This window comes from Pan troglodytes, chromosome 20 (genome assembly GCF_028858775.2).
Source record: "Pan troglodytes isolate AG18354 chromosome 20, NHGRI_mPanTro3-v2.0_pri, whole genome shotgun sequence".
NCBI classification, from domain to species: Eukaryota; Metazoa; Chordata; class Mammalia; order Primates; family Hominidae; genus Pan; species Pan troglodytes.
The window spans coordinates 19,074,926-19,098,648 of NC_072418.2; the positions used below are offsets into that span (position 1 = coordinate 19,074,926).

At 50.0% G+C, this 23,723-nt stretch overlaps 2 protein-coding genes across 14 annotated transcripts in view; both read right to left on the reverse strand.

The window, feature by feature from the left end:
- Nucleotides 1-23,723, reverse strand: part of EPS15L1 (epidermal growth factor receptor pathway substrate 15 like 1) — a 116,616-nt gene that overhangs the window by 63,345 nt on the left and 29,548 nt on the right. For all 13 annotated transcript variants that reach the window (XR_010153743.1, XR_010153742.1, XR_010153741.1 and 10 more), the window contains exons 2-10: nucleotides 23,397-23,438; nucleotides 23,111-23,200; nucleotides 22,081-22,128; nucleotides 19,007-19,102; nucleotides 18,175-18,237; nucleotides 15,599-15,724; nucleotides 10,079-10,138; nucleotides 6,488-6,721; nucleotides 2,721-2,878 (exon numbers count right to left, since the gene is read on the reverse strand). Coding sequence is in view for 10 of the 13 variants with exons in the window: in XM_063801310.1 (XP_063657380.1) it covers nucleotides 2,721-2,878; nucleotides 6,488-6,721; nucleotides 10,079-10,138; nucleotides 15,599-15,724; nucleotides 18,175-18,237; nucleotides 19,007-19,102; nucleotides 22,081-22,128; nucleotides 23,111-23,200; nucleotides 23,397-23,438 (917 nt within the window). In the remaining 3 variants the exon portion in view is untranslated. The remainder of the gene's footprint in view (nucleotides 1-2,720; nucleotides 2,879-6,487; nucleotides 6,722-10,078; nucleotides 10,139-15,598; nucleotides 15,725-18,174; nucleotides 18,238-19,006; nucleotides 19,103-22,080; nucleotides 22,129-23,110; nucleotides 23,201-23,396; nucleotides 23,439-23,723) is intronic.
- Nucleotides 23,424-23,723, reverse strand: part of CALR3 (calreticulin 3) — a 57,058-nt gene continuing 56,758 nt past the window's right edge. The window contains exon 10 of the mRNA XM_054673104.2: nucleotides 23,424-23,438. The gene's annotated coding sequence lies outside the window, so the exon portion shown is untranslated. The remainder of the gene's footprint in view (nucleotides 23,439-23,723) is intronic.

Below are 23,723 nucleotides of genomic sequence, written 5' to 3' on the forward strand. Positions count from 1 at the left end.
CCTTGTTATGAACGGAACGTTTATGTCCCCCCAGATTCCTATGTCCAAATCCTATCCCTCAATGGGATGGTGTGGGGAGGTGGGGCCTCTGGGAGGTGATGAGGTCATGAGGGTGGAGCCTCAGGAGTGGGATTAGTGCCCTTATAAAAGAGGCCCCAGAAGGCTCTCTCTGCTCCTTTTGCCACGTGAGGACACGGCAAGCAGGTGGCCGTCTACAAACTAGGCAGTGAGCCCTCACCAGACACTGGATCTGCTGGTGCCTGGATCACAGACTTCCACCCCCCAGAGCCGTGAGAAATGTCTGTTTCTAAGCCACTCTGTCTATGGCACTTTGTCACAGCAGCCCAATGGTCTAAAACACTCCTCTTATGCCCAAATGAGGCTGCCACAGGGGCATGGCCACAATGCACAGGACAGTCCCCCACAACTAAGCGTCCCCTGCCCACATAGCTCTTGGATGTCGTGAAAGATGGGCCAAGGCAGCATCTGAATAGCAGCACCTGAATAGCAGCACACAGTGGTCCTGTGGAGCTGAGGTGAGAGGCTCCGCGACACTTATAATCAAGGAGCCAGCCAGGGCCGGGTGCAATGGCTCATGCCTGTGTTCTCAACACTTTGGGAGCTGAGGCGGGCGGATCACCTGAGGTCAGGAGTTCGAGACCAGCTTGGCCAACATGGGGAAATCCTGCCTCTACTAAAAATACAAAAATTAGCCAGGCATGATGGCGCGCGCCTGTAATCCCAGCTGCTCAGGAGGCTGAGGCACGAGAATCACTTGAACCCAGGAGGCAGAGGTTTCAGTGAGCCAAGATTGCGCCAATGCACTCCAGCCTGGGCAACAGTGAGTCTCTGTCTCAAAAAAAAAAAAAAAAAAAAAATGAGGAGCCAGCCAGGAAGGGAAGGGACCCTTGTGGAGTAAGGACAAGGCCTTTGGCATCTATGAAAAATGTCTTCCTTCACCCATGCTGCCCTCTCAACGAGGGACCTCGTTTCCCACCTCCCGTGTAGTTGCGGCAGAAGCCATTACGACAGAAGTTTCCCCCTTTACCAAAAGAGAGCTGGGACCGTTCTAACAGACTTATTTATACCCAAATGCGGTCCGTGAACAGAGCTGCGGAGAATGAGCAGATCTCAAAGAACATTGCTGATAAATGCCTAGTTGTCCCCACAGTTTGAGACCCTGATGATTTCATACTGCCACTGTCTCTCCCCAGTCTGCCCCTGCGGGCCCCAGCCTGCTCGTGGGCTGCAGCTGCCTCTCCACTCCCGCCCCTTCTCTGCTGCTGCCATCTCTCAAGGAGTGTGGGCTCCAAGGCCCACCTGTGGAAGGTTCTGAGAGAAAGAAGGAGAAGCAAGCTTAGGGGTGGCTCAGTCAGCGGCCATCCGGCTCTGACACCACAACCTGCTCTGCTGACCCATACGGTGGCAGCCATCGCAGGGACAAAGCCTCTGTCTTCATGCTCCCCCTCCTCCCAGTCCCTCCTGGTGTGTCATCTACTTTGGGCCATGCCCCGCCCCAGCCACTCGCAGACACATCTAGACTTCTTTTCTCATGGTTATTCAAGAGCCCGATCATCCTTTCCTTCCCCTTTGCTGCCCGCATGGAATGACCTCTGAGTTCCTTCTTTTGATCCAGGTGGATTAGTGATTTCCTGTGTCATTTCCATGTCATTACATCATGTGTCAATTGCAGCATGCATTATAAATTACTTTCCCTCTACTGACCCCTAGACATGACAGTCAGGGTGTCAGGGCGCTAACCAGGAACTGTATGTGTGTTGGTTTCAGAGTCATAAAGGGGACACTGTGTTTTGTTGGTTTCTAAAAGGGACACTGGATCTGAGGCAGCTGAGACCCACTGTCCCTAGCCAGTTGGAGGCGGCTTGGCCATTTGGGTGATGACTCTGCGACAGCTGGTTCTCAGGCTCCCACCTCACAGTGTGGACATCTGTGAATTACCACTAAGGACAGTCATTTCCCCCAAGCCACTAAGTAACATCCTGAATTTCACTGCTCTACTTGGAGGTATTTGCCTCTCGAGAATTATCCAGCAATTCTTTCCTTTTGATAGCTCCCAAGTGAAGCCTTCTCTAAGGCCACAAGGCTCTCAGCAACAAGCTCAAAAGTGACTTCAGCCCTGGCCAGTGGCAAGAGGAGTGCCCCAGCCCTATGAAGTCGGCTGTGTCCAGCCCTGGGGGAAAGAGGGGTTGAGGCCGACTCCTCGACTGGGCTCTGAGGCACTGACAGGGTCTCCTTGTGCTCACCCTCCCGCCGGGAGCCAAAGCACTGGCCTTTCCAGAGCAGGGCCTCCTGCCCCCGCCCTCACCCCACCAGGCCACTCTGCTAGAGGCTCCAAGGCCCTGCTGCCCGCACCTCCTGGAGGTGGCTGTGACAAAGTCCAGGCCTCCTGTTAGAGCCAGCATCACGGCCAGCAAGAATAGGGCCCAGCTGTGTATGCAAATGGCCTGGGAGCACTTAAGACGGACCAGAGGCCCTGCCTACTGAAAGACAGTGAACTGACCATCACGGAGCACGGGCTTCGAGCCTTGGCACGTGCACCTTGCTCAGCCTCTGTCAGGCCAGGGAGAATAAAGGACGCCAGACATAGCGGAAGCCTGTGACAGGCTGGAGGGGGCCCCCTGACCACCACCCTCCACAGTCTTCACCCACAGGCCCCCTGGAGCCACCGACAGCCACAACTGCCACCTGTCCGGCCTTACCATATGTGTGCTAGAAGGTTCTGGGTGAGGCCCGAGTGCATGAAGATCTCCTTCACCTCCTGGCCACTCACGTAGCCATCCAGGTCCAGGTCGGTCTTCAGGAATATCTCATCAAATCGCATCTTGTCTGCCACAGGCACCACCCAGTTCACTGTTGGCTGAAACAGTTTTTGGCAAAACAGTTAATCTGGAAGCTTTTTATGACCCCCAGACACATGCTTTTTGATGATGGGGGGATTAAAGCACTTCCATGCACATTTGGCATCAAACTCTCCTCACTTCCATGAGCCAAGAGGGCAGATGAGATCCTTGTTCTGTAACTGGCGAAACTGAGGCTGAGACAGATTGAGGCTGGCTCTGTGAAGCTCACCCAGATGCCAGTCTGCACCTCTCTCCACCCCATCACCCGCTCTCCTTGTCCATCCACCCTGCCACCCAGGGTGTGAGGGAGGCTGTGATCTTCAGGGGATGGGTTCAAGCATGCCAGGAAAGACCCTCCCGAGCACCCACTTGGAAGGACCGTCCCTGGAGAACCGGCCCGGCCATGTGCCAGCCTCCCTGGTCCTCCCACTCCTCAGCCCGCAAAGGCTGCCCTACAGGCAGCCAAAGTGTCCCGTCCCAGGACTCTGAAGACCACCCTTCTATGTCCCTGACCCCACTCCTGAGACAACAAAGATACCCCCAAGGTGTGAGTACACACACGTCACTGACAGGTAACAAATGAGACACCACCATCCAAGAGGGCCACCACCCATGAGGCCCCACCAACATTCATGCAGCCCCAACCCCACCAGGGCAGATGGAGCCACGAGCCCAGTGCAGCTCAAAGTTCACAGCCCTGGGGCTGGGCCACCCGCTGCACGTGCGACCCCTCTCGCCACCGGCTCACAGTTAACTTGAGAGAGGCAAACGCCATCGTGGGTCAACCAGGGCCCGGTCACCTCCTGGTTCAGAGGCATCGAGGCCCCTCAAGCACTCAGGGGCAGGCCCTTCCCGTGGCCTACTCCGCCTGCATTACCACGGGCCTTCAATACACCCACCACGCCACAGTTCACGGCATCTGTGTCCTGAACTCTAGACGTGCTTTTCCTCTTCCCTTTTTTTTTTTAATATTTATACAAATCACTCCTTTTAAACAATCTCATAATAGCAATGAGAATAAACACCTGATTGAATTATCTAGATGATGAGGGAGTGGAGAGAAAAAGGACAGGCAAATGTGGCTGGAGGGATTGATTGTTCCTTCTCCACGCAGCAACTATACAGAAAAGCCACTCCACTCCTCACCTTCAATGAACGCCATGATGCCTGAAACTGCCACTCAAAGTCATTCCTCTCAGTTATGAAAGGATTTCTTAGGCTGGGTGCAGTGGCTCACACCTATAATCCCAGCACTTTGGGAGGCTGAGGTGGGTGGATCACCTGAGGCCAGGAGTTCGAGACCAGGTTGGCCAACATGGTGAAACCCCCTCTCTACTAAAAACACGAAAAATTAGCCAGGTGTGGTGGTAGGCACCTGTAATCCCAGCTACTCGGGAGGCTGAGGCAGGAGAATTGCTTGAACCTGGGAGGCGGAAGTTGCAGGGAGCTGAGATTGTGCCACTGCACTCCAGCCTGGGCGACAGAGCAAGACTCCGTCTCGGGGAAAAAAAAATGCGGGGGGGGGGGATTTCTCAAAGAGTTCTCACAGTGTTGACAACCCGAAGATGTCCATAGGATTGAGGAGAAGGGACTCATGGTCAAGACTGGGAAACAATGGTTAAACTCATTTACTCTTCATGAACGTCCTGTGATGTCCAAATCTAACGGGCTCCTGATACCAACTCAGGGAAATCAGAAAGCAAGCTTGGGAAACAAGGGATACCATGTGACCCAGATCAGCTTAGTTCAGGGGTTTCACGTAGCAAGTATGTGTGATGAAGTACAGCAAGGACTTGATCAAACAATTTATCAAAATCCATGGAGCTAGGCCAGGCACAGTGCTCACGCCTGTAATCTCAGCACTTTGGGAGGCCAAGGCAGGAGGATCCCTCAAGCCCAGGAGTTCAAGACCAGCCAGCATAACACAGCAAGACCCCATCTCTACAAAATAAATAAATAAATAAAATTAGCTAGGTGTGGTGGCATCCACCTATTCCAGCTACTAGGGAGGCTGAGGTGGAAGGATCACTTGAGCCCAGGAGGTTGAGATAGCAATGAGCCGTGATTGCACCACTGCACTCCAGCCAGGGCAGCAGAGCAAGATCCTGTCTCTTATATATTTAAAAAAAAAAAAATCTATGGATCTAATTCAAATGATGAGAGTTCAGATGGCAAGAGCAACCTGATTTTTACTTGTGGCATTGTACCGTGTAAATTTTGTGAGCCTTCTCAAGTCTGGTGGACGTAAAGATGCCAATAAAGGAATTCCAATGAGAAATGGGCTTGCTGCCTTTTAAGTCACGGAGCTACAGCAAGCTAACCTCAGAAGCCAGGGATCACAAAGAGGTAACAGGAGTCAGACAAGCTGAGCTGTGGCGGGACACAGAAACAAGGGGGGTTCTGTGTCCCACGGGTCCCAAGAAGAAATTACGTATGAAATTATAGCTCTGGGATGACAAGAGTCCTAATAATACTTGCTGGGCAAACAAAAGGAACTCACTGCCTGATTTCTGGAGCCTCAGAGTATGTTAGCAGCAAGATTCTGATGCCAAATTGACTATAAACCCAACACGGGGCAGCCTTGTCGTGGAGCTGGCTCTCCCAGTGATGGCTGGGCTTTAAGGCCGGCTCAGCAGCCACAGGTCCCAAAGGAAGGATATCAGACCCTGGTGGCTGGAAGTGGCTTCACTCAAACCTGGCATGAGGGCAAAATCGGGTGGCCCTGGGGAGGCCCAGACAAGAGCATTGCTGGCCTGGAGATGAGGAAGTTGGAGTAGGGGGAGCATGTGGACTGTAGGCCCCCAGAAATGCTCGTTTTCATGACTGTGATCCTACCAATGCCGTCGTGGGGGCAGGAGCTATACCCTCCCACCCCACCCCACCAGGGGCCACTGGTAAAATCGGTCTAGTCAGAGGGTCTTGAGAGAACCACCAGAAGATCACTAGAGAGGTGGGTTATGAAGCTGGGTGACCTGTGCCCACCAGTGAGTTTGGCCCCACCAGCTTCATTGCCAGTAAAGCACCTCCCCTAACCTGACTTTCAAAACTCTTGGCAAGAGCTCTGCAGACACAGGCTGGGCACGGTGGCTCACACCTGTAATCCCAGCACTTTGGGAGGCCGAGGCAGGAGGATCACTTGAGCCGAGGAGTTCAAGACCAGCCTGAGTAACATAGGGGAGACCATGTTGAAATAATGAGATAAATGAATACTTTTTTTTTTTGAGATAGAGTTTCGCTCTTGTTGCCCAGGCTGGAGTGCAGTGGCGCGCTCTCAGCTCACTGCAACCTCCGTCTCCCAGGTTCAAGCAATTCTCCTGCCTCAGCCTGCCGAGTGGCTGGGATTACAGGTGCGCACCACCACACCCAGCTAATTTTTTTGTATTTTTAGTAGAGACGGGGTTTCACCATGTTGGCCAGGATGGTCTCGATCTCCTAACCTTGAGATCTGCCCACCTCGGCCTCCCAAAGTGCTGGGATTACAGGCGTGAGCCACCGCACCTGGCCACAAGTATTTTTTAAAGACATTTCATCACAAGCTTGACCGTTCTGGGGTTGCATGTTAAGAACTCCCGAGAAACATCCTACTGTGCTCTGAGAGGGGGCTGTGCCCGCTGAGGGCTCCGTACCTGTGTTTGCTTGAGGCTGTGCTTGGGGGACAGGCTCCCTGTGCTGTTGAGGCTGCTGACGCTGCCGTGGGACGGCGTGGAGCGGAGGCTGTCTTTTGGTGGGGGGCTGGCGGGCAGGACAGGGACGGCGCCAGGGAACACAGTCTTCTTTCTCTTGGAGGGTGGGATGAGGGACGGGGGCAGGGCGGAGGGCACGGGCTCCTTCTCCAGGGCTCGGTACACCAAGTGCATGGCCTGCAGGTGCAAACAACAATGGCACTGAAGGGGCAAGGCTGGGGCCGGGACCATCAGGAGAAGGCAGAGGGCAGCCCTTTGGGGGCTGCAGTGACAGGACACTCTGTCAGGACGCTCCCAAGCTGACCAGAGTGAAAAGAAATCATTCCTCATGAGTTATCTTTTATGTGTAACTTTCCAAGACATGTGTTGAATTATTCCTCGAGACTGAAATGCACACAGAAAGAATCCAATCAAGCCAGACTCCATATGCATCCCTTCACCACTCAGGGAGGCCACCAGCTCCAGGGCTGGCACCTTCCCAGTACTGGATTTGGAAGTCTAAAGACACCAGAAGAGAGACCCATACTTCAAGACGTTCAGGAGTAGTCCCAGCTACTTGGGAGGCTGAGGTGGGAGGATCGCCTGAGCCCAGGAGATGGAGGCTGCAGTGAGCTGTGATCGCGCCACTGCACTCCAGCCTGGGTGACAGAGTGAGACCCTGTCTCTATAAAACAAAACAAAACAAAACAAAAAACAGTGGAACTGAGGATGCATCCATGAGGCAGGCCACAGCCATAGAAATAAATTCCTTGTGGAAGGCCAACTAATAAAAGTGCAAGGAATGATGGTTTTGATTAGCACATCACCATTTGGCAGCCACCATGATCATAATTAATCTTGCCAGATTAAGGCGAGACTCATCAGTGATGGTGGAACTCTCACGGAAGAGTCTGAGAGTCATGGGTGTTGACCGTATCAAGGCGTCCCCCACAAGAGATGAACTGAGCACAGAGGGAAAAAGAGCAACTGCCCACAGGAACCCACAACCTTGACCCACCTTGACCCAGTGATGAATGTCAACATGGCAGTAAGAAGACATGTTGACATCACGTTCCCCCAGGTGGGAGGCCCATGTGGGGCAGGTGTGACCTCCGTGGGATTCCTGTCTCACAAGAGTGCATGACCTGGGTCATCAAGAGGACCTGGCAGCCAGGCCCAGGCCTAGGGACACTCCATAACTGCTGGCCTGTGCTCTTCAAAATGTCCACGTTGAAACCAGGCATGGTGGCTCATGCCTGTAATCTCAGCACTTTGGAGGCCGAGACGGGCAGATCACCTGAGGTCAGGAGTTCAAGATCAGCCTGGCCAACAGGGAGAAACCGCATCTCTACTAAAAATTCAAAAAAAAAATTAGCTGGCTGTGGTGGTGGGCACCTATAATCCCAGTTACTTGGAAGACTGAGGCAGGAGAATTGCTTGAATCCAGGAGGTGGAGGATGCAGTGAGCTGAGATCATGCCACTGCACACCAGCCTAGATGACAGAGTGAGACTCCCTCTCAAAAACAGAACAACAACAACAAAAAAACAAAAAGTCCACGTCAAGAGACACGAAGAGCGATGGAGGAACTGTTCTAGATCCCAGGAAACGAAAGACAAAAGACAACGGGATGTAACACACAGGACTGGGTTCTCTTTAGACAGAAGGGACATTTTTGGGACAACTGATAAAATCTGAGTAGTATCCTGGGATTAGATAATAATAGACACGCTCATACAGAATATAAGGGGTATATACAGGATATAATGAAAACATCATAAATGCAATGCTATGATGTGAATTTCCTGATTTTGAAGTGGATAATGGTTATGTGTGAGAGAAGTCCTTGTTTTTAGGAAATACGCACTGAAGTGTTTGTGGATGAAGAGGCATCATGTCTGCAACTTAACTCTGAAATGGTTCACAGGAAAACTTCGTGCAGCAGTGGGAAGGGCAAGAGAGTGATGGAGGGAGGGAGGAAGAAGGGAGGAGAAAGATAAAACAAATGTAGGAAATTAGTGACACTGGGAAATTTGAGTGAAGAGTTTTCAAAAGAATTTTCTGTCGGAGGCCAAGGGGGGAGGTCGCTTGAGTTGAGTTCGAGGCTGCAGCAAGGGTGTTCACGTCACTGCACTGGAGCTGGGGTGACAGAACAAGACTCTGTCTCAAAAACAAAAAATAATTCTCTGTATTACAGGTTGAGTATCCCTTATCCAAAATGCCTGGGACCACAGGGTTTCAGTTCTGGAGTTTTCTGAATTTCTGAATGTGTGTATTACACTTACTGGTTCAGCATTACTAATCCAAAAATCCAAAATCTGAAATTCTTCAATGACCATTTCCTTTGAGTGTCATGTTGATGCTCAAAAAATGTCAGATCTTGAAGCATTCTGGTTTCAGACTTTCAGATTAAGGATACTCAACCTATACTGAAACTTTCCTACATACAAAGAACTATGTCAAGACAAACACTTAAAAAATGAAAGAAGGAAGGCTGGGTGTGGTGTCTCATGCCTGTAATCCCAGCACTTTAGGAGGCAGAGGCGGGCAGATCACTTGAGGCCAGGAACTCAAGACCAGCCTGGCCAATATGGTAAAACCCCATCTCTATCAAAAATACAAAAAAATTATCTGGCTGTGATGGAGTGCACCTGTAATTCCAGCTACTTGGGAGACTGAGGCATGGGAATTGCTTGAACCCAGGAGGCGGAGGCTGCAGTGAACCAAGATTGCACCACTGCACTCCAGCCTGGGTGACAGAGCAAGACTCCGTGTCAAAAAAAAAGAAAGAAAGAAAGAAAGAAGGCCAGGTGCAGTGGCTCACGCCTGTAATCCCAGCACTTTGGGAGGCCAAGGCGGGTGGATCATGAGGCAGGAGATCGAGACCATCCTGACCAACATGGTGAAACCGTCTCTACTAAAAATACAAAAATGAGGTGGGCGTAGTGGCAGGTGCCTGTAATCCCAGCTACTTGGGAGGCTGAGGCAAGAGAACTGCTTGAACCTGGGAGGCGGAGGCTGCAGTGAACCAAGATTACACCACTGTACTCCAGCCTGTGTGACAGAGCAAGACTCCGTATCAAAAAAAAAAAGAAAGAAAGAAAGAAAGAAGGCCGGGTGCAGTGGCTCACGCCTGTAATCCCAGCACTTTGGGAGGCCGAGGCGGGTGGATCACAAGGCAGGAGATGGAGACCATCCTGGCCAAGATCGGGCCACTGCATGCCAGCCTGGCGATAGAGTGAGACTCCGTCTAAAAAAAAAAAGAAAGAAAGAAAAGGGAGGGAGGGAAGGAAGGAAGGAAGGAGGGAGGGAGGGAGACAGAGAGAGGAGAGAGGGAGGGAGGGAGGGAGGGAGGAAGAAAGTGAAAGAAAGAAAGAAAGAAAGAAAGAAAGAAAGAAAGAAAGAAAGAAAGAAGAGAAAGGAAAAGAAAGGAAAAGGAAAGGAAAAGAAAAGAAAAGAAAAGAAAAAAAAGAGAGAAAGACAAACGAATCCAGCAACCCCTGCGCACTGCACATTTCCTTCCTGGGCTGGGTGGGGAGGAAACAGCAGGACTTACCACAGCAAACTCATCTCGATCCAAGTGCCCATCCTTGTCAATGTCACTGAGGTCCCAGACCTGCAAGGGAGAGACCAGCATGAGTAACTGTGGGAGGAAGGAATGGGTGAGAGTGAGACCACCTGCCGCAACTCAGACTCTCAGCCGTGGCACTCACTGGGCTCAGGAGACGGCAGTCAATATACATTTCAGGACCAGTCTGCGAGTTCTCAGAAAAACCATCACCTGTGAAGTACTGTCAACTACCAGATCTGTGGTCTGACAATCATCATGATTATAATCATATTGATTATAAGATTATAAGTTTAAAGGCTATACTTTAAACTTACCCTGAGTTTCTTCTTTATTGTCTTACACAGACATCTTAGAAAAGACAGCTTTGATTGAGTACAGGTGTTGCCCTAAACACCCACACTCCCTATGCTCACTCCTGCAAACCCCACCCCTCCCTTGCATTCTCAGCTGGGCAGGGCTGCGAGCTCATGTCTGAGCAGGTCTGTGGGTCTCGTCTCGTCTCCCCAGCAGTGGATGGTGAGACAGGTGTCAGGCCACTCAGTGCGCTGAAGAGAAGGTAGGCAGGCGTGGGTTCTGGAGCGTGCCTAAGACACGTGCAGATCTCAAGCACCATCACACTGCCAGCTTCCTGACCCATGCCAGCCTTCCTGGATGGGCACACTGCCTGCCAGGCCAACGCTGGGCAGGCTGCCAGTCCCCGGATCTAAGCAGATGCCCGTGGCTCTATCCATGATGCTTCATGTGTCAGCATCACCTCTCTCCAGCCAATCACCAGGGCTTCAGTCCATGCAGGTTTCTCACATCTGGTCCTCCTCTCCACCTCCGCTGCTGCGTCTGAGGCTCAGGCCTCACCAGCCCACACAGCCAAGAGCCTCCAGCTGGCCTCCCTATCCCAGTCTTGTCCCTATGGCTACCACAGGAACTGCTCCAGAACACACACCTGACCCTGCCCCACCCTGCTCCTCAGCCTGGCAGATGGGGCCCTGTCACCTGGCTGCTGCTGAGCCCCTGACGGTAGCAGGTCCCTGCACCCCAACCCAGCCTCCACAGACTCCACGGGGACCTCCACCTACTTTGCCAGGGATCCAGGACTCCAACAGGCCTTTCTGGCTCCACAGTCCTCCCTCAGCCCAGGGCTTCCCCACCTCGGCACTACTGCCTGTTAGGGCTGGATCGTGCTCTGGGGTGTGGGCCATGCCGTGCACTGCAGGGTGGTGAGCAGCATTCCTGGCCTTGACCCACCAGATGCCAGCAGCACCCGACCCAGGTGTGACAACCAAAAATGTCCCCAGACATTGCCCAATGTCCCCTGGGGGGTGGAAGTGTCCAGGGGGAGCTGTGGCCCTAACTGGCATGCCAGGCTGCCTGAGGCCTCTGTGCCTTCACTCAAGTTGCCCACATGCCCAGACTTCCACCAGAGTCCCCCTCACCCTGGAGGATGTGACCAGGGGCACCTCTTCTAGAAAGTCTTCCCCAGCTGCCCTGCTCCCCGTGCTCGAGTGGGTCAGGGGCCCTCCCCTCCACCACTGCCCTCACTGGGCCAAACTGTGATTATCAGGGATGCTGTGGGGGTGTCTAATGGACAGGGCAGGTGAAGAGGGCAGGCTCTGGGGACAGCTGCTCCAGAATGCACACTGGACCCTGCCCCGCCCTGTCCGCAGTAGGACCTCATCCCTTCTCCACCCTTCCACAACTGTGCGACCAAGGTGACTTCCCAACCACCCTGAAGATCTGCTTCGCCATCTGAAAAATGGGTGGTGGAGGGGTGTGAGACACAGTCCTTAACAGGAGGGCTGCAAGTGCTGGATGTGTGTCTTCACGCAGAGCACTAGGGCCCGGCCTGCACATACTAAGCCCTCAGTAAATAAGTCTCAGCCTCTTAGCTATTACTTATTTGACTTCTTTGATGGTATCTAATTATCCCCACCTTCCCACTGCCCAGCATAAGGCATGGTCCACTGCAGGCTCTGAAAAATGCTTACTGAATGACTGACCAGATGCATGATGTGTGAGTGCCTGGATGCACAGATGGATGACAGCATGGATGCAAGTGCGCACGGATGAATGTATAAATATGGACACACGGGGACATGGCAGCATAGACGTATGGGCACAAAGACGCATGCACAGATGTGGATAAATACATTGCATGGGCATGTGCACACACAGATGAATGGATCATAGCGATGCGGAGGGACATGGGTGCATAGATGCATGGATACAAAGATGTATGCATGGCCGGGCACAGTGGCTCACGACTGTCATCCATCCCAGCACTTTGGGAGTCCAAGGCAGGCAGATCACCTGAGGCCAGGAGTTCGAGACCAGCCTGGCCAACATGGTGAAACCCTATCTCTACTAAAAATATAAAAATTAGCTGGGCGTGATGGGGTGCACCCGTGTTCCCAGCTACTTGGGAGGCTGAGACAGGAGAATTGCTTGAACCAGGGAGGCGGAGGTTGCAGTGAGCCAAGATGGTGCCAGTGCACTCCAGCCTCGGTGACAGCGAGACTTCATCTCAAAAAAAAAAATTTTTTTTTAATAAATAAATAATACTTATATTTATGGTTAGATAGAAGGTATACATTCTTTTTTTTTTTTGAGACAGAGTCTCACTCTGTCACCCAGGCTGGAGTGCAGTGGTATGATCTTGGCTCACTGCAACCTCTGCCTCCCAGATTCAAGCAATTCTCCTGCCTCAGCTTCCCGAGTCGCTGGGACTACATGAGTGTGCCACCATGCCCAGCTAATTTTTGTATTTTTAGTAGAGATGGGGCTTCACCATGTTGGCCAGGATGGTCTTGATCTTTTGATCTCATGATCTGCCCGCCTCGGCCTCCCAAAGTGCTGGGATTACATGCGTGAGCCACCGTGCCCGGCCAGAAGGAATAAGTTCTAAAGTTCAACAGCACAACAGGGGAACTATAGCTAACAATAATTTATCATATCTTTCAGAGTCTTCCAGAAGAGAAGATTTGAATGTTCCCAACACAAAGAAAGGATCAGTGTTTGAGGTGATGGATATGCTAATTACCCTGCTGGGATGATTACACATTGTGTGCATGTATCAAACCACCACGTGGACCCCACACTACAACTATTATGTATCATCAAAAATAAAAATAATAAAACGCAAAATAAAGCAAAACACGGTTGACTCTTGAACAACATGGTTTGTTGAACTGTGCAAGCTCACTTATGCTCGTATTTTTCTAACCAAACGTGGATACAAAATACAGTAGTCGTGGGACGTGAAACCCGAATATACAGAGGGCCGACTTTTGTATGTGCAGGGCTGATTGCAGGACTTGAGTATGCGTACATTTCGGTGTATGATAGGGGCCCTGGAACCAATCCCCCTAAGTATACCAAGGGACAACTGTACTTTTAGTTAACAGAAACAAATTGAGGCTTTTAAAATTAATTAATTTGGCCAGGCACGGTGGCTCACGCTTGTAATCCTCGCACTTTGGGAGGCCGAGGCAGGTGGATCACCTGAGGTCAGGAGATCGAGACCATCCTGGCTGACATGGTGAAACCCCATCTCTACTAAAAATATGAAAAATTAGCCAGGCGTGGTGGTGGGCGCCTGTAGTCCCAGCTACTTGGGAGGCTGAGGCAGGAGAACGGCGTGAACCCAGGAGGCGGAGCTTGCAGTGAGCAGAGATTGCGCCACTGTACTCCAGCCTGGGCAACAGAGCGAGACTGTGTATCAAATAAATAAATAAATAAATAAATAAAAATACAAATACAAATACAAAAATTAGCCGGCTGTGGTGGTGCATGCCTGTAATCCCAGCTACTCGGGAGGCTGAGGCAGGAGAATTGCTTGAACCTGGGAGGAAAGGTTGCAGTGAGCTGAGATCATGCCACTGCACTCCAGCCTGGGTGACAGAGCGAGACTCTGTCTCACAAACAAAACAAAACAAAACAAAAAATTAATTATTATTATTATTTTTTTAAACAGAGTCTCAATCCGGTTGCCCTGGCTGGAGTGCCATGGCATGATCTCAGCTTATTGCAGCCTCGACTTCCCAGGCTCAGGTGTGATTCTCCCACCTCAACCTCTAGAGTAGCTGGGACTACAGTCACGCACCACCACACCTGGCTAGTTTTTTGTATTTTTTTTTCAGTAGGGATGGGGTTTCACCATATTGCCCAAGCTGGACTCAAACTCCTGGACTCAAGTAATCTGCCTGCCCCAGCCTCCCAAAGTGCTGGGATTACAGGCATGAGCCGCCACACCAGCCTAAATTGAGGGGTTTTTTTGTTTTTGTTTTTGTTTTGAGACAGAGTCTCGCTCTGTTGCCCTGGCTGGAGTGCAGTGGTGCGATCTCAGCTCACTGCAATCTCCACCTCCTGGGTTCAAACGATTCTCCTGCCTCAGCCTCCCAAGTATCTGGGATTACAGGCGAACACCACCACACCTGGCTAATTTTTGTATTTTTTTTTAGTAGAGACAGGGTTTCACCATGTTGGCCAGGCTGTTCTCGAACTCCTGACCTCAAGTTATCCACCCACCTCGGCCTCCCAAAGTGCTGGGATTACGGGCGTGAGCCACCGCACCAGGCTAAGACTTTCTTTAAAGAGAATGCATAAAATTTTTCCTAAATTTGCAGCAGAGTTGAAAATACTTTTACTTTGAGCTTTATCGGAAGAAAAACAGTAATTAATAGTAGAAAAGAGCCAGGAGTGGTGGTGCTCTTGCAGTCCCAGTTACTCCGGAGGCTGAGGTGGGAGGATGGCTTCAGCCTAACAGTTCGAGACCAGCCTGGGCAACACAGTGAGACCCCATCTCTAAAAACTCAAAAAAAGAAATAAAAAAGCCCGGGTGTGGTGGCTCACGCCTGTAATCCCAGCACTTTGGGAGGCCGAGGCGGGTGAATCCGAGATAAGAGTTTGGGACCAGCCTGGCCAACATGGTAAAACACCATCTCTACTATAAATACAAAAATTAGCTGGGCGTGGTGGCATGCACCTGTAATCCCAGCTACTTGGGAGGTTGAGGCATGAGAATTGCTTGAACCGGGGAGGCAGAGGTTGCAATGAGCCGAGATCGTGCCACTGCACTCCAGCCTGGGCAACAGAGCAAGGCTCCACCTCATAAATAAATAAATAAATAAATAAATAAATAAATAGACACAGACACACATTCCCACATTCAGCACAATGGAAAGGGGGAAAGCCCAGGTTGGGGAGCTTAAGACTGAGCTCTACTGGTCCCAAAGCCCCAGGCAGCAATTTCACTTCTGAGTCCACCTCCTCATCTGTGAAGTGGAAGGATTCTGGCACCTTCCCCAGGGACTGGGTGAACACTGTAAGCCACACCCTAGGAAGCCCTGAGCCAGCTGGGGCTGGACCCACAGGAGCGCTGATGAAAGCCCCTGATGGCACAGGGAGAAAACAGAGCAAGAGCCTTGTAAGCACCGTGGGGAAAGGGAACAGTGGCGCCCACACACAGCAGGGACACTGAGTGCAGAAGAACCAAGCCCGTGGCCCACTTACCCTGCCCAGGACATCAAGAGGCAGCTTTGAGTTCATGAGGACTGGCTTGACTTTGTCTCCAGAGAGCAAACCATTGATGGGCAAGAGGCTTTCAAAAATCCCATCAAATTTGGCCTTTTCTTCCACCTAGTTGGAAAGAAATAGCCCGAGTAAGTAGGAGAGCGCACCTGTGTGAGTGTCCAGACCGAGCTCTGACCGAAAGCCAAGTGAAAATGGCCACGGACCCATCATCACCCTTGGCTAAAAGCACAAAATGATCTTAGAACAGTCTTGGCCCCTTGGTTTCCAAAGTGAACATATACCCTGAAGGAAATAACGTTATGGCAACCTCGGATCTGGGAGCCAAGGTCCTCAGGAGGGAGGCCCTGGCCCCGGGTCTTGTTCTTCGTCCTAGCTGCTGCCTGAGTGTGGCAGGAGTCTCCCATGGTGGGGCAGCGTCTTTGCAGGGAGACAAAGATCAGTCTCACCTGCCTCCAAGGAGCCCACTTGTACCAGAAAGACAAAAGTGTGAGCAGATGTTAGTGCTTGAGCAAATAATTATCAAAATCAACTTAAAGTACAGGAAGTCCTCTCTTTTTTTTTTTTCTTTTTTCTTTTTTTGAGACAAAAATCTTGCTCTGTTGCCCAGGCTGGAGTGTAGTGGCACAATCTCAGCTCACCGCAACTTCCGACTCCCAGGTTCAAGCAATTCTCGTGCCTCAGCACTCGTACCTCCCGAGTAGCTGAGATCACAGGCATGCGCCACCACGCCCGGCTAATTTTTGTATTTTTTGTAGAGATGGGGTTTCAACATGATGGCCGGGTTGGTCTTGAACTCCTGGCCTCAAGTGATCCGCCTGCCTCGGCCTCCCAAAGTGCTGGGATTACAGGTGTGAGCCACCAAGCCCGGCCACATACAGGAAGCCCTCCATTTCTAATGGTAAATAAATTAATACGTAAATAGGAATAGCTCTTCATGAACAGAGGGAAGGTGCAGCATTAGGATGGGGAGTCACAGTTCCTGCTGTTCTGAAAGACACAGGGCAGGCAGCCCGTAAAAGGGGCCATGAGTGAGGCAGTGGCTTCCAGTCTGTTCCACCCTCCAAAGGAAACTTAACATTCCTGAACTGTACACTTAGAAATGGTTAAGATGGTAAATGTTACGTGATGTGTCTTTCAACCACAATAAAAATTTTTTAATTTTTAAAAGACAAAAACCAAGACAGAGCCCTCAGTCACAGAGATGAGATCACCAGCAGACACCGCATGCTCTCACGGCTGTTGGTGCTAAGAAGCTGAGCGCTGCAGGTCTTTCTCGGGGGCCTGGGATCCTCTCCTGGCCATCGGACTTGCTGACTCAGTGCCTTCAGAAGCCCAGAAATGTTCACAACGGAAACAAACACTTGGCACTTCGGGCTTGTTCTTTCTGACTGTGGCTGTGAATGGAATGCAGAATCTCTCTTGACCACAGTACACCCCAATTACAGCATCTGGTCCTGCGCTCCCTGACTCCTCTCTGCGAGGTCCCCAGGCCCCTCAGTCCCAGCTCTTCCAGTGAGGCCTGGACATAACCCCTGGTGGAAAAGAGCCATCACATTTTAAAGTATAAGATCTCTTGGCACTGTTTCCCATGACAAAGTAGCTCTTTTTCAAAGTCCACACAATGCGCTGGGTGACAGGGAGAAACCCTTCACCACAGTGATTGCCACTGGCAAAGTGCTTGATGACAGAGGTGACTGCATGACTCCTCGGTCACATGACATATCTTCATGTCCTCTCCCTGCACAGATACCCCCACCCAGCCCATGACCTCTCCAAGAAGGGAGCAAACCAACCGTGTAAACATGGGACGAAAGTGCTTGGGACCTTTATTTGAGAGCAAGAGTGTTATTCATGTCAGGATTTAAGCCACATAAACGTGAGGAAATGTGACAGTCTGAAAGTGAAGGGAAGGTGAGGAGGCCTCATGTTATCTGGAGGGACCATGCTCACTTCCTTTAGAAGGAATTCTGTACTTAGAAGACAGCCCTCGTTTTTTTTCTTCTTTCTGGAAGCAGTAGCTTATCTTTCCAGCCACAACATCCTCTGTTTTAAAAATAACACTTCAAGTGCTGAGAGAGGCTTTTCACAAAGCAATCAGAACATCAGGGAGGAAAGAATGGTAACATGCAAAGTGGCTGGAAAGAAGCCAGAAAGCAAGGGACACATTTGGGGGTCCACGTGCTTGCAAGCTCTCACCGTTTCCTCTTCTATTCTGAATAACCAACACAAGCAGCAAAAACCACAGAATGTGACCTAAAGATGCAAGATTTAAACTGCAGCCCTTTAATAATCCAACTCCTGACACTTAGTTGTCCAGGTAGGCAACTCCCAATTCCAGTGAAGGGCCACAGCCTTTGTAAAAGGTGTTCATTAGAAGAGGCGTTTCATCCAAGTGCTGTGGCCACTCACACTGAGACAGAAGAGCTGACACAATCATCCTATAAAATGTTCTGAACAACATCAAACTAGAACAATTCCAGAACAATTCTAGAACAACTGCTGGAACAATTCTATCTGAAGGAGAGCCAAGGAGGGAGCTATTCCCGTTCACTTACCCTCACAGCCCAGTGGGCCTCTGCAGAGGGCGGTGTGACCATCAGAGGGCTGCTGGTGTCGTGCTGAGAAGAGAGAGAAACATTCCTTTGTGGCTGGCACAGAATTAAATCATAGGTGGGTGGGTTTGCTGAAAAGGATACACGTTTCAAAGTGCTTTCAAAAAAGGGAAGACTTCACAAAGTTAAACACAGAATCACCACATGACCCAGCAATTCCACTCCTACGTATTGACTCAAATGAATTAAAAACGGATGTCCAAACAAATCCTTGTACATGAATGCTGGTAGCAGCACTATTCACAACAGTCAAAAGGGTGGAAATAACCCACATGTCCAGAGAGATGAATGGATAAAGATGTGGTCCATCCAGTAAATGGAATATGGAAACACTGATCCATTCTACAACATGGATGAACCCTGAAAACACGATGCTGAGAGAGAGGCCAGACACAAAAGACCATGTTAGAGAATCCATTGATAGGAAATGTCCAGAACAGGCAAATCCATTGACAGAAATAAAATTAGTGGTTGCCAGAGACTGGGAGGGGGAGACAAGGAGTGATTACTTAATGTGGATGGGGTCTCCTTGCGGGGGGATGAAAATGTTCTGGAGCTAGACAGAGGTAATGAAGACACAACACTGTAAATGCACTAAATACCACTAAATAGTTCACTTTAAAATTATTAATTTTCTATTATGTGAATTTCACCACAATAAAAGGGGAAGGCTAGAGAAAACATGGAAATATACATGCACATACACACATGCACATACACACACACACACATCTGGTATTAGAAGAATGTGAACTTGAAGGACTTGGACACTCACAAATTTAGGCGGTGGCATGCTCAAATTCAGATTGCTCAAGGTAACTTCATGGCCACTCTGTGCACAGGCCACCAGTCTCAGTGCAACATAGAAACCCTGCAAGTCCAAAGAAAGGGAAGGAGTAAACAGCACATCGCCAGTGAGGGTAGGGGGAGCTGTCTCTAACAGCAGGCTTCAGGGAAAGAGGATGTGCACTTCAACAATGAAGACCATCCGTGCAAAAACCCCTTGGAGCGTTGGGCTGAACTGGACTCACCTTGGGGACATCGCTTAAATGAATACACTAAAATGGACTTATCCCGGCCAGGTGTGGTGGCTCATGTCTGTAATCCTAGCACTTTGGGAGACCGAGGCAGGTGGATCACCTGAGGTCAGGAGTTCGAGACCAGCCTGGCCAACATGGCGAAACCTCATTTCTACTAAAAACATAAAAATCAGCCAGGCGTGGTGGCAGGTGCCTGAAATCCCAGCTACTTGGGAGGCTGAGGCAGGAGAATCACTTGAACCCAGAGGGTGGAGGCTGCAGTGAGCCAAGATCATGCCACTTCACTCCAGGCTGGGCAAAAAGAGCAAAACTCCGTCTCAAAATAAATAAATAAAATAAAATAAAATGGACTTATTCCACTGCATCTGGAAATCTGTAAAATTTCAGATGCATATATTTTCCAAAAACTATGAGCTCCCAACATTTAGGAAATGTTAGGTTGTATAAAGCAACAAAGTTAAACATGGTTAAGGTTACGAATGATGGACCAAATATGTGCCGAATTTTTGTTTGTTTTAGAGATAGGGTCTCACTCTGTCACCCAGAGTGCAGTGGCGCAATCACAGCTCACTGCAACCTCAAACTCATGGGCTCAAGCGATCCTCCTGCCTCAGCCTCCTGAGTAGCTGGGACCACAGGTGTGCACCACTATGCCCAGCTAAGTTTTTACTTATTTTTTTAGAGGTGGGATCTCACTATGTTGCCCAGGCTGGTCTCAAATTCCTGTCCTCCTGCCTTAGTTCCTGAGTAGCTAGGATTACAGGTATGAGCCACTGCACCTGGCTATGTGTTGAATTTTTTTTAAAGCAGTCATAAATACACACGGTTGGTCAGAAACTCATATCTGTGGTTCACCACGATCCCCTCGGCCTCGTTGAATGGAACGTCCCCTGCCCACCCCCAGTGGCCTGACGTGGACCCCACCTAGACACGGGAAGGAAGTTGAACTAGGCTGTCAGGTGCCTCCCTCCTAACCCAGGACCCACCACACAAAGGCTCAGTGGACTTGTGAGGGATCACTTAGCTTGTTTTTTTTTTTTTATTAACTGGCCTAAGAACATGGATACTTTTAAAGCTATAAATACTGTTAACAGTTTTAAAAGTGTCTTCAAAGAGATAAGTGCTAGGATCGGCCTTTCTCAGCCTGCTGTCCTCAGAAGCCCTTGCAGAGTGTAGAGGATCATAAGAGGGTTTTGAGAAAAGGGGACCTTTCATCCCTGCAAGGTCTGAGAAAAGAGAAAAATTAATAAATAGTAAAGAAAAAAAGAAAAAGGAATTAAGTAAGTTTAGAGGAACTGCATTAAGCAAAGCCAAATTTCTTTTCCATAGGAATTCTCAGAACTTTTAACATGCAGACATGAGGCCGGGCACGGTGGCTCATGCCTATAATCCCAGCACTTAGGGAGGCCAAGATGGGAGGATTGCTTGAGCACAGGAGTTTGAGACCAACCTGGGCATAGTGAGACCTCGTCTCTACAAAAAAAAAAATAAAAATTAGCCAGGTGTGGCAGTGTGTGCCTGTGGCCTCAGGTACACGAGAGGCTGAGGCAGAAGATCACTTGAACCCAGAAGATCGAGGCTGCAGTAAGCAGTGATCGCACCACTGCACTCCAGCCTGGGCAACAGAGCGAGGCTCAAAAAATAAAAAATAAAAAAACAAAACAACAAACATGCAGACATGCACCATGAACCTCAAAGAAGGGAGGTACAAGTGAAGGGGGCTTCCTGACAGACTGGATCACAAGTCATGGCACAGCACAAACAAGGTCCCCTCTAACAAAACGGCCATCTACGACCACTTAAAATCACTTATAAGTACAGGCTGAGTATTCCTCATCCCAAATGCTTGGGATCAGAAGAGTTTCAGATTTCAGATTTTTTTTTTTTTTTTCAGATGGGGTTTTCACTGTGGAGGCTAAGGCATGAGAATCTTGTGAATCCAGAGGGCAGAGGCTGCAATGAGCCGAGATCATGTCACTGCACTCCAGCCTGGGCAAGAGTTAGACTCTGTCTCAAAAAAAAAAAAAAAAAACTCTGATTAAGGCCTTTAGTCAAAGTTACACCAATGTCTACTTTGTTACATTAATAACACCAATGTGGCTGGGCGTGGTGGCTCATGCCCATAATCCCAGCACTTTGGGAGGCCGAGGTGGGCGGATCACCTGAGGTCAGGAGTTCGAGACCAGCCTGGCCAAGATGGTGAAACACTATCTCTACTAAAAATACAAAAATTAGCCAGGCACGATGGTTCTCGCCTGTAATCCCAGCTACTCCAGAGGCTGAGGCAGGGGAATCACTTGATCCTGGGAGGTGGAGGTTGCAGTGAGCCGAGATTGCACCACTGCACTCCAGCCTGGGCAACAGAGTGAGACTCCATGTCAAAAAAATAAAAAATAACACCAATGTTATTTTCTGGCTCTGATCACTGTGCTGTGGTTATGTAAGACACCATCACTGGGGAGAGCTGGCAAAAGATACACAGGAACCCTCCAAGCTATTTGTGCAACTTCCACGAGAGACTGGTCCAAAATAAAAAGTCTGGACAACACTTTAATCACATGTAAGGTTACAAAACATTAAAAGAAAAATAAATAAATAAATAAATAAAAGATACACTAGCCATGAAAGATGGCTCCAAGTGTTTAAAAGACCTTTATTTCAAAATGAAAACTTCCCGTGTTAAGTTTGACAGCTGTGCTCATGCCTAGTAATACTTGACAGTGGAGGAATGTGGAAGGAGCCGTGGAGGTCACCCAGCCTGGGGGCTCTGCCCAGCCCCTCCACTTGCTCTGTGTACATGTGTATATACCTGTTTGTCCAAGAACCCTTTACCTTCTGGATCGGCCAAGTCCCATATCTGCGGAAACACAAAAATGCTCATAAGCATGACTGCCGATCACTGTCCACGTGTTAACAAAAACCAGAGCCGCCACCACCCCATCACTGGCCTTGCGGGGCAGGAGTGACTGTCCCCAGGTTGTCCTGCAGATGAAGAAGCCAATTCAGAGCAGGTGAATGATCTGCCCAGGGGCGCGCAGCCAGTCAGCGGCAGGGCCCAGAGGACATCCAGGTGCACTCAGCTCCCAAGCCAATGGTGTTTATGACACCCTTCTTCCCCCAACTAAAGTCCGCAAGTGGCCAAGTGTGGTGGTTCACGCCTGTAATCCCAGCACTTTGGGAGGCCAAGGTGGACGATTCACCTGAGGTCAGGAGTGCGAGACCAGTCTGGCTAACACAGTGAAACCCCGTCCCTACTAAAAATACAAAAAATTAGCCGGGCGTGGTGGCAGGTGCCTGTAGTCCCAGCTACTCGGGAGGCTGAGGCAGGAGAATGGCGTGAACCCAGAAGGTGGAGCTTGCAGTGAGCTGAGATCACGCTACTGCACTCCAGCCTGGGCGACAGAGCGAGAATGTCTCAAAAAAAAAATTAGCCGGGTGTGGTAGCATGCGCCTGTAATCCCAGCTATTCAAGAGGCTGAGGCAGGAGAATCACTTGAACCCGGGAGGAGGAGGTTGCAGTGAGCCGAGATCGCGCCGCTGCATTCCAGCCTAGGCAACAAGAGCGAAACTCTGTCTCAAAAAAAAAAAAAAAAAAAAAAGTCCACAAGCTATCAAGACCCCAAAAGTACTCGGGTTTCTTATCTGCTACCAAAGTAGTGGTGGGGGCTGCCACCTGGGCATTTGGATCCACCAGCTGCAGCCTGAGAGGTCTGCAGCGACCAGGCCACTACCCAGGAGGCCGGGCCCCATGGAAGGAGGCCTGCACAGGCTGGCCCTGACCTGCGGGGGGAGCTGTGAGGGCAGCCACAGAAGAGAAATCACTACTCATCTTCACATACCTTCCCAAGGATAATGTCCGAGAGGCCAGACTTCTTTAGAAAAAGCGCAGCTTCACTCGCCCCCACCCTCCCTGTGTGTGCCGGATCGACCTGAAATGGGAGACCAAGAGGCAAAATAACTTTTCAGCAAATGCAGCAGCAGGTGAAGTGGCACCCGCCACGCTAACTATCCGCTGACAGTGAACAGAAAAGGACAAAAGGCCGCTCAGCCGGGCTTCTATTCTGTACTGTGCTTTCAGCTCAGGCATGCTCTAGTTCCATCTGAAGAGACATCAGCTAAACTTACCTGCTTGTAATAAGATTCATACAACGAATTTCCAGTGGGAATCTGTAAATGAAACCACAGATATTGGTCAAAAGTGAACACAACCCCTTGGGGAAAAAAAGGGTTGCCCCCTCAATTTTGTCATGACCAAAATATATGATGATAGTTAGAGTCAAAATGCATGCACTTTAAACATCCTCTGAACACAGAATTCAGTTTATCTTCAGACACAGATATTATTATGCTTACCTGATTTAGAAAAAGTAAGCTTAATGTTCTTTAATAAATCCTGATTCTAGGGCAAACAGTATAGTCACTCAGGAAAGAGCAGCAGCAGCCCAGTGTCAA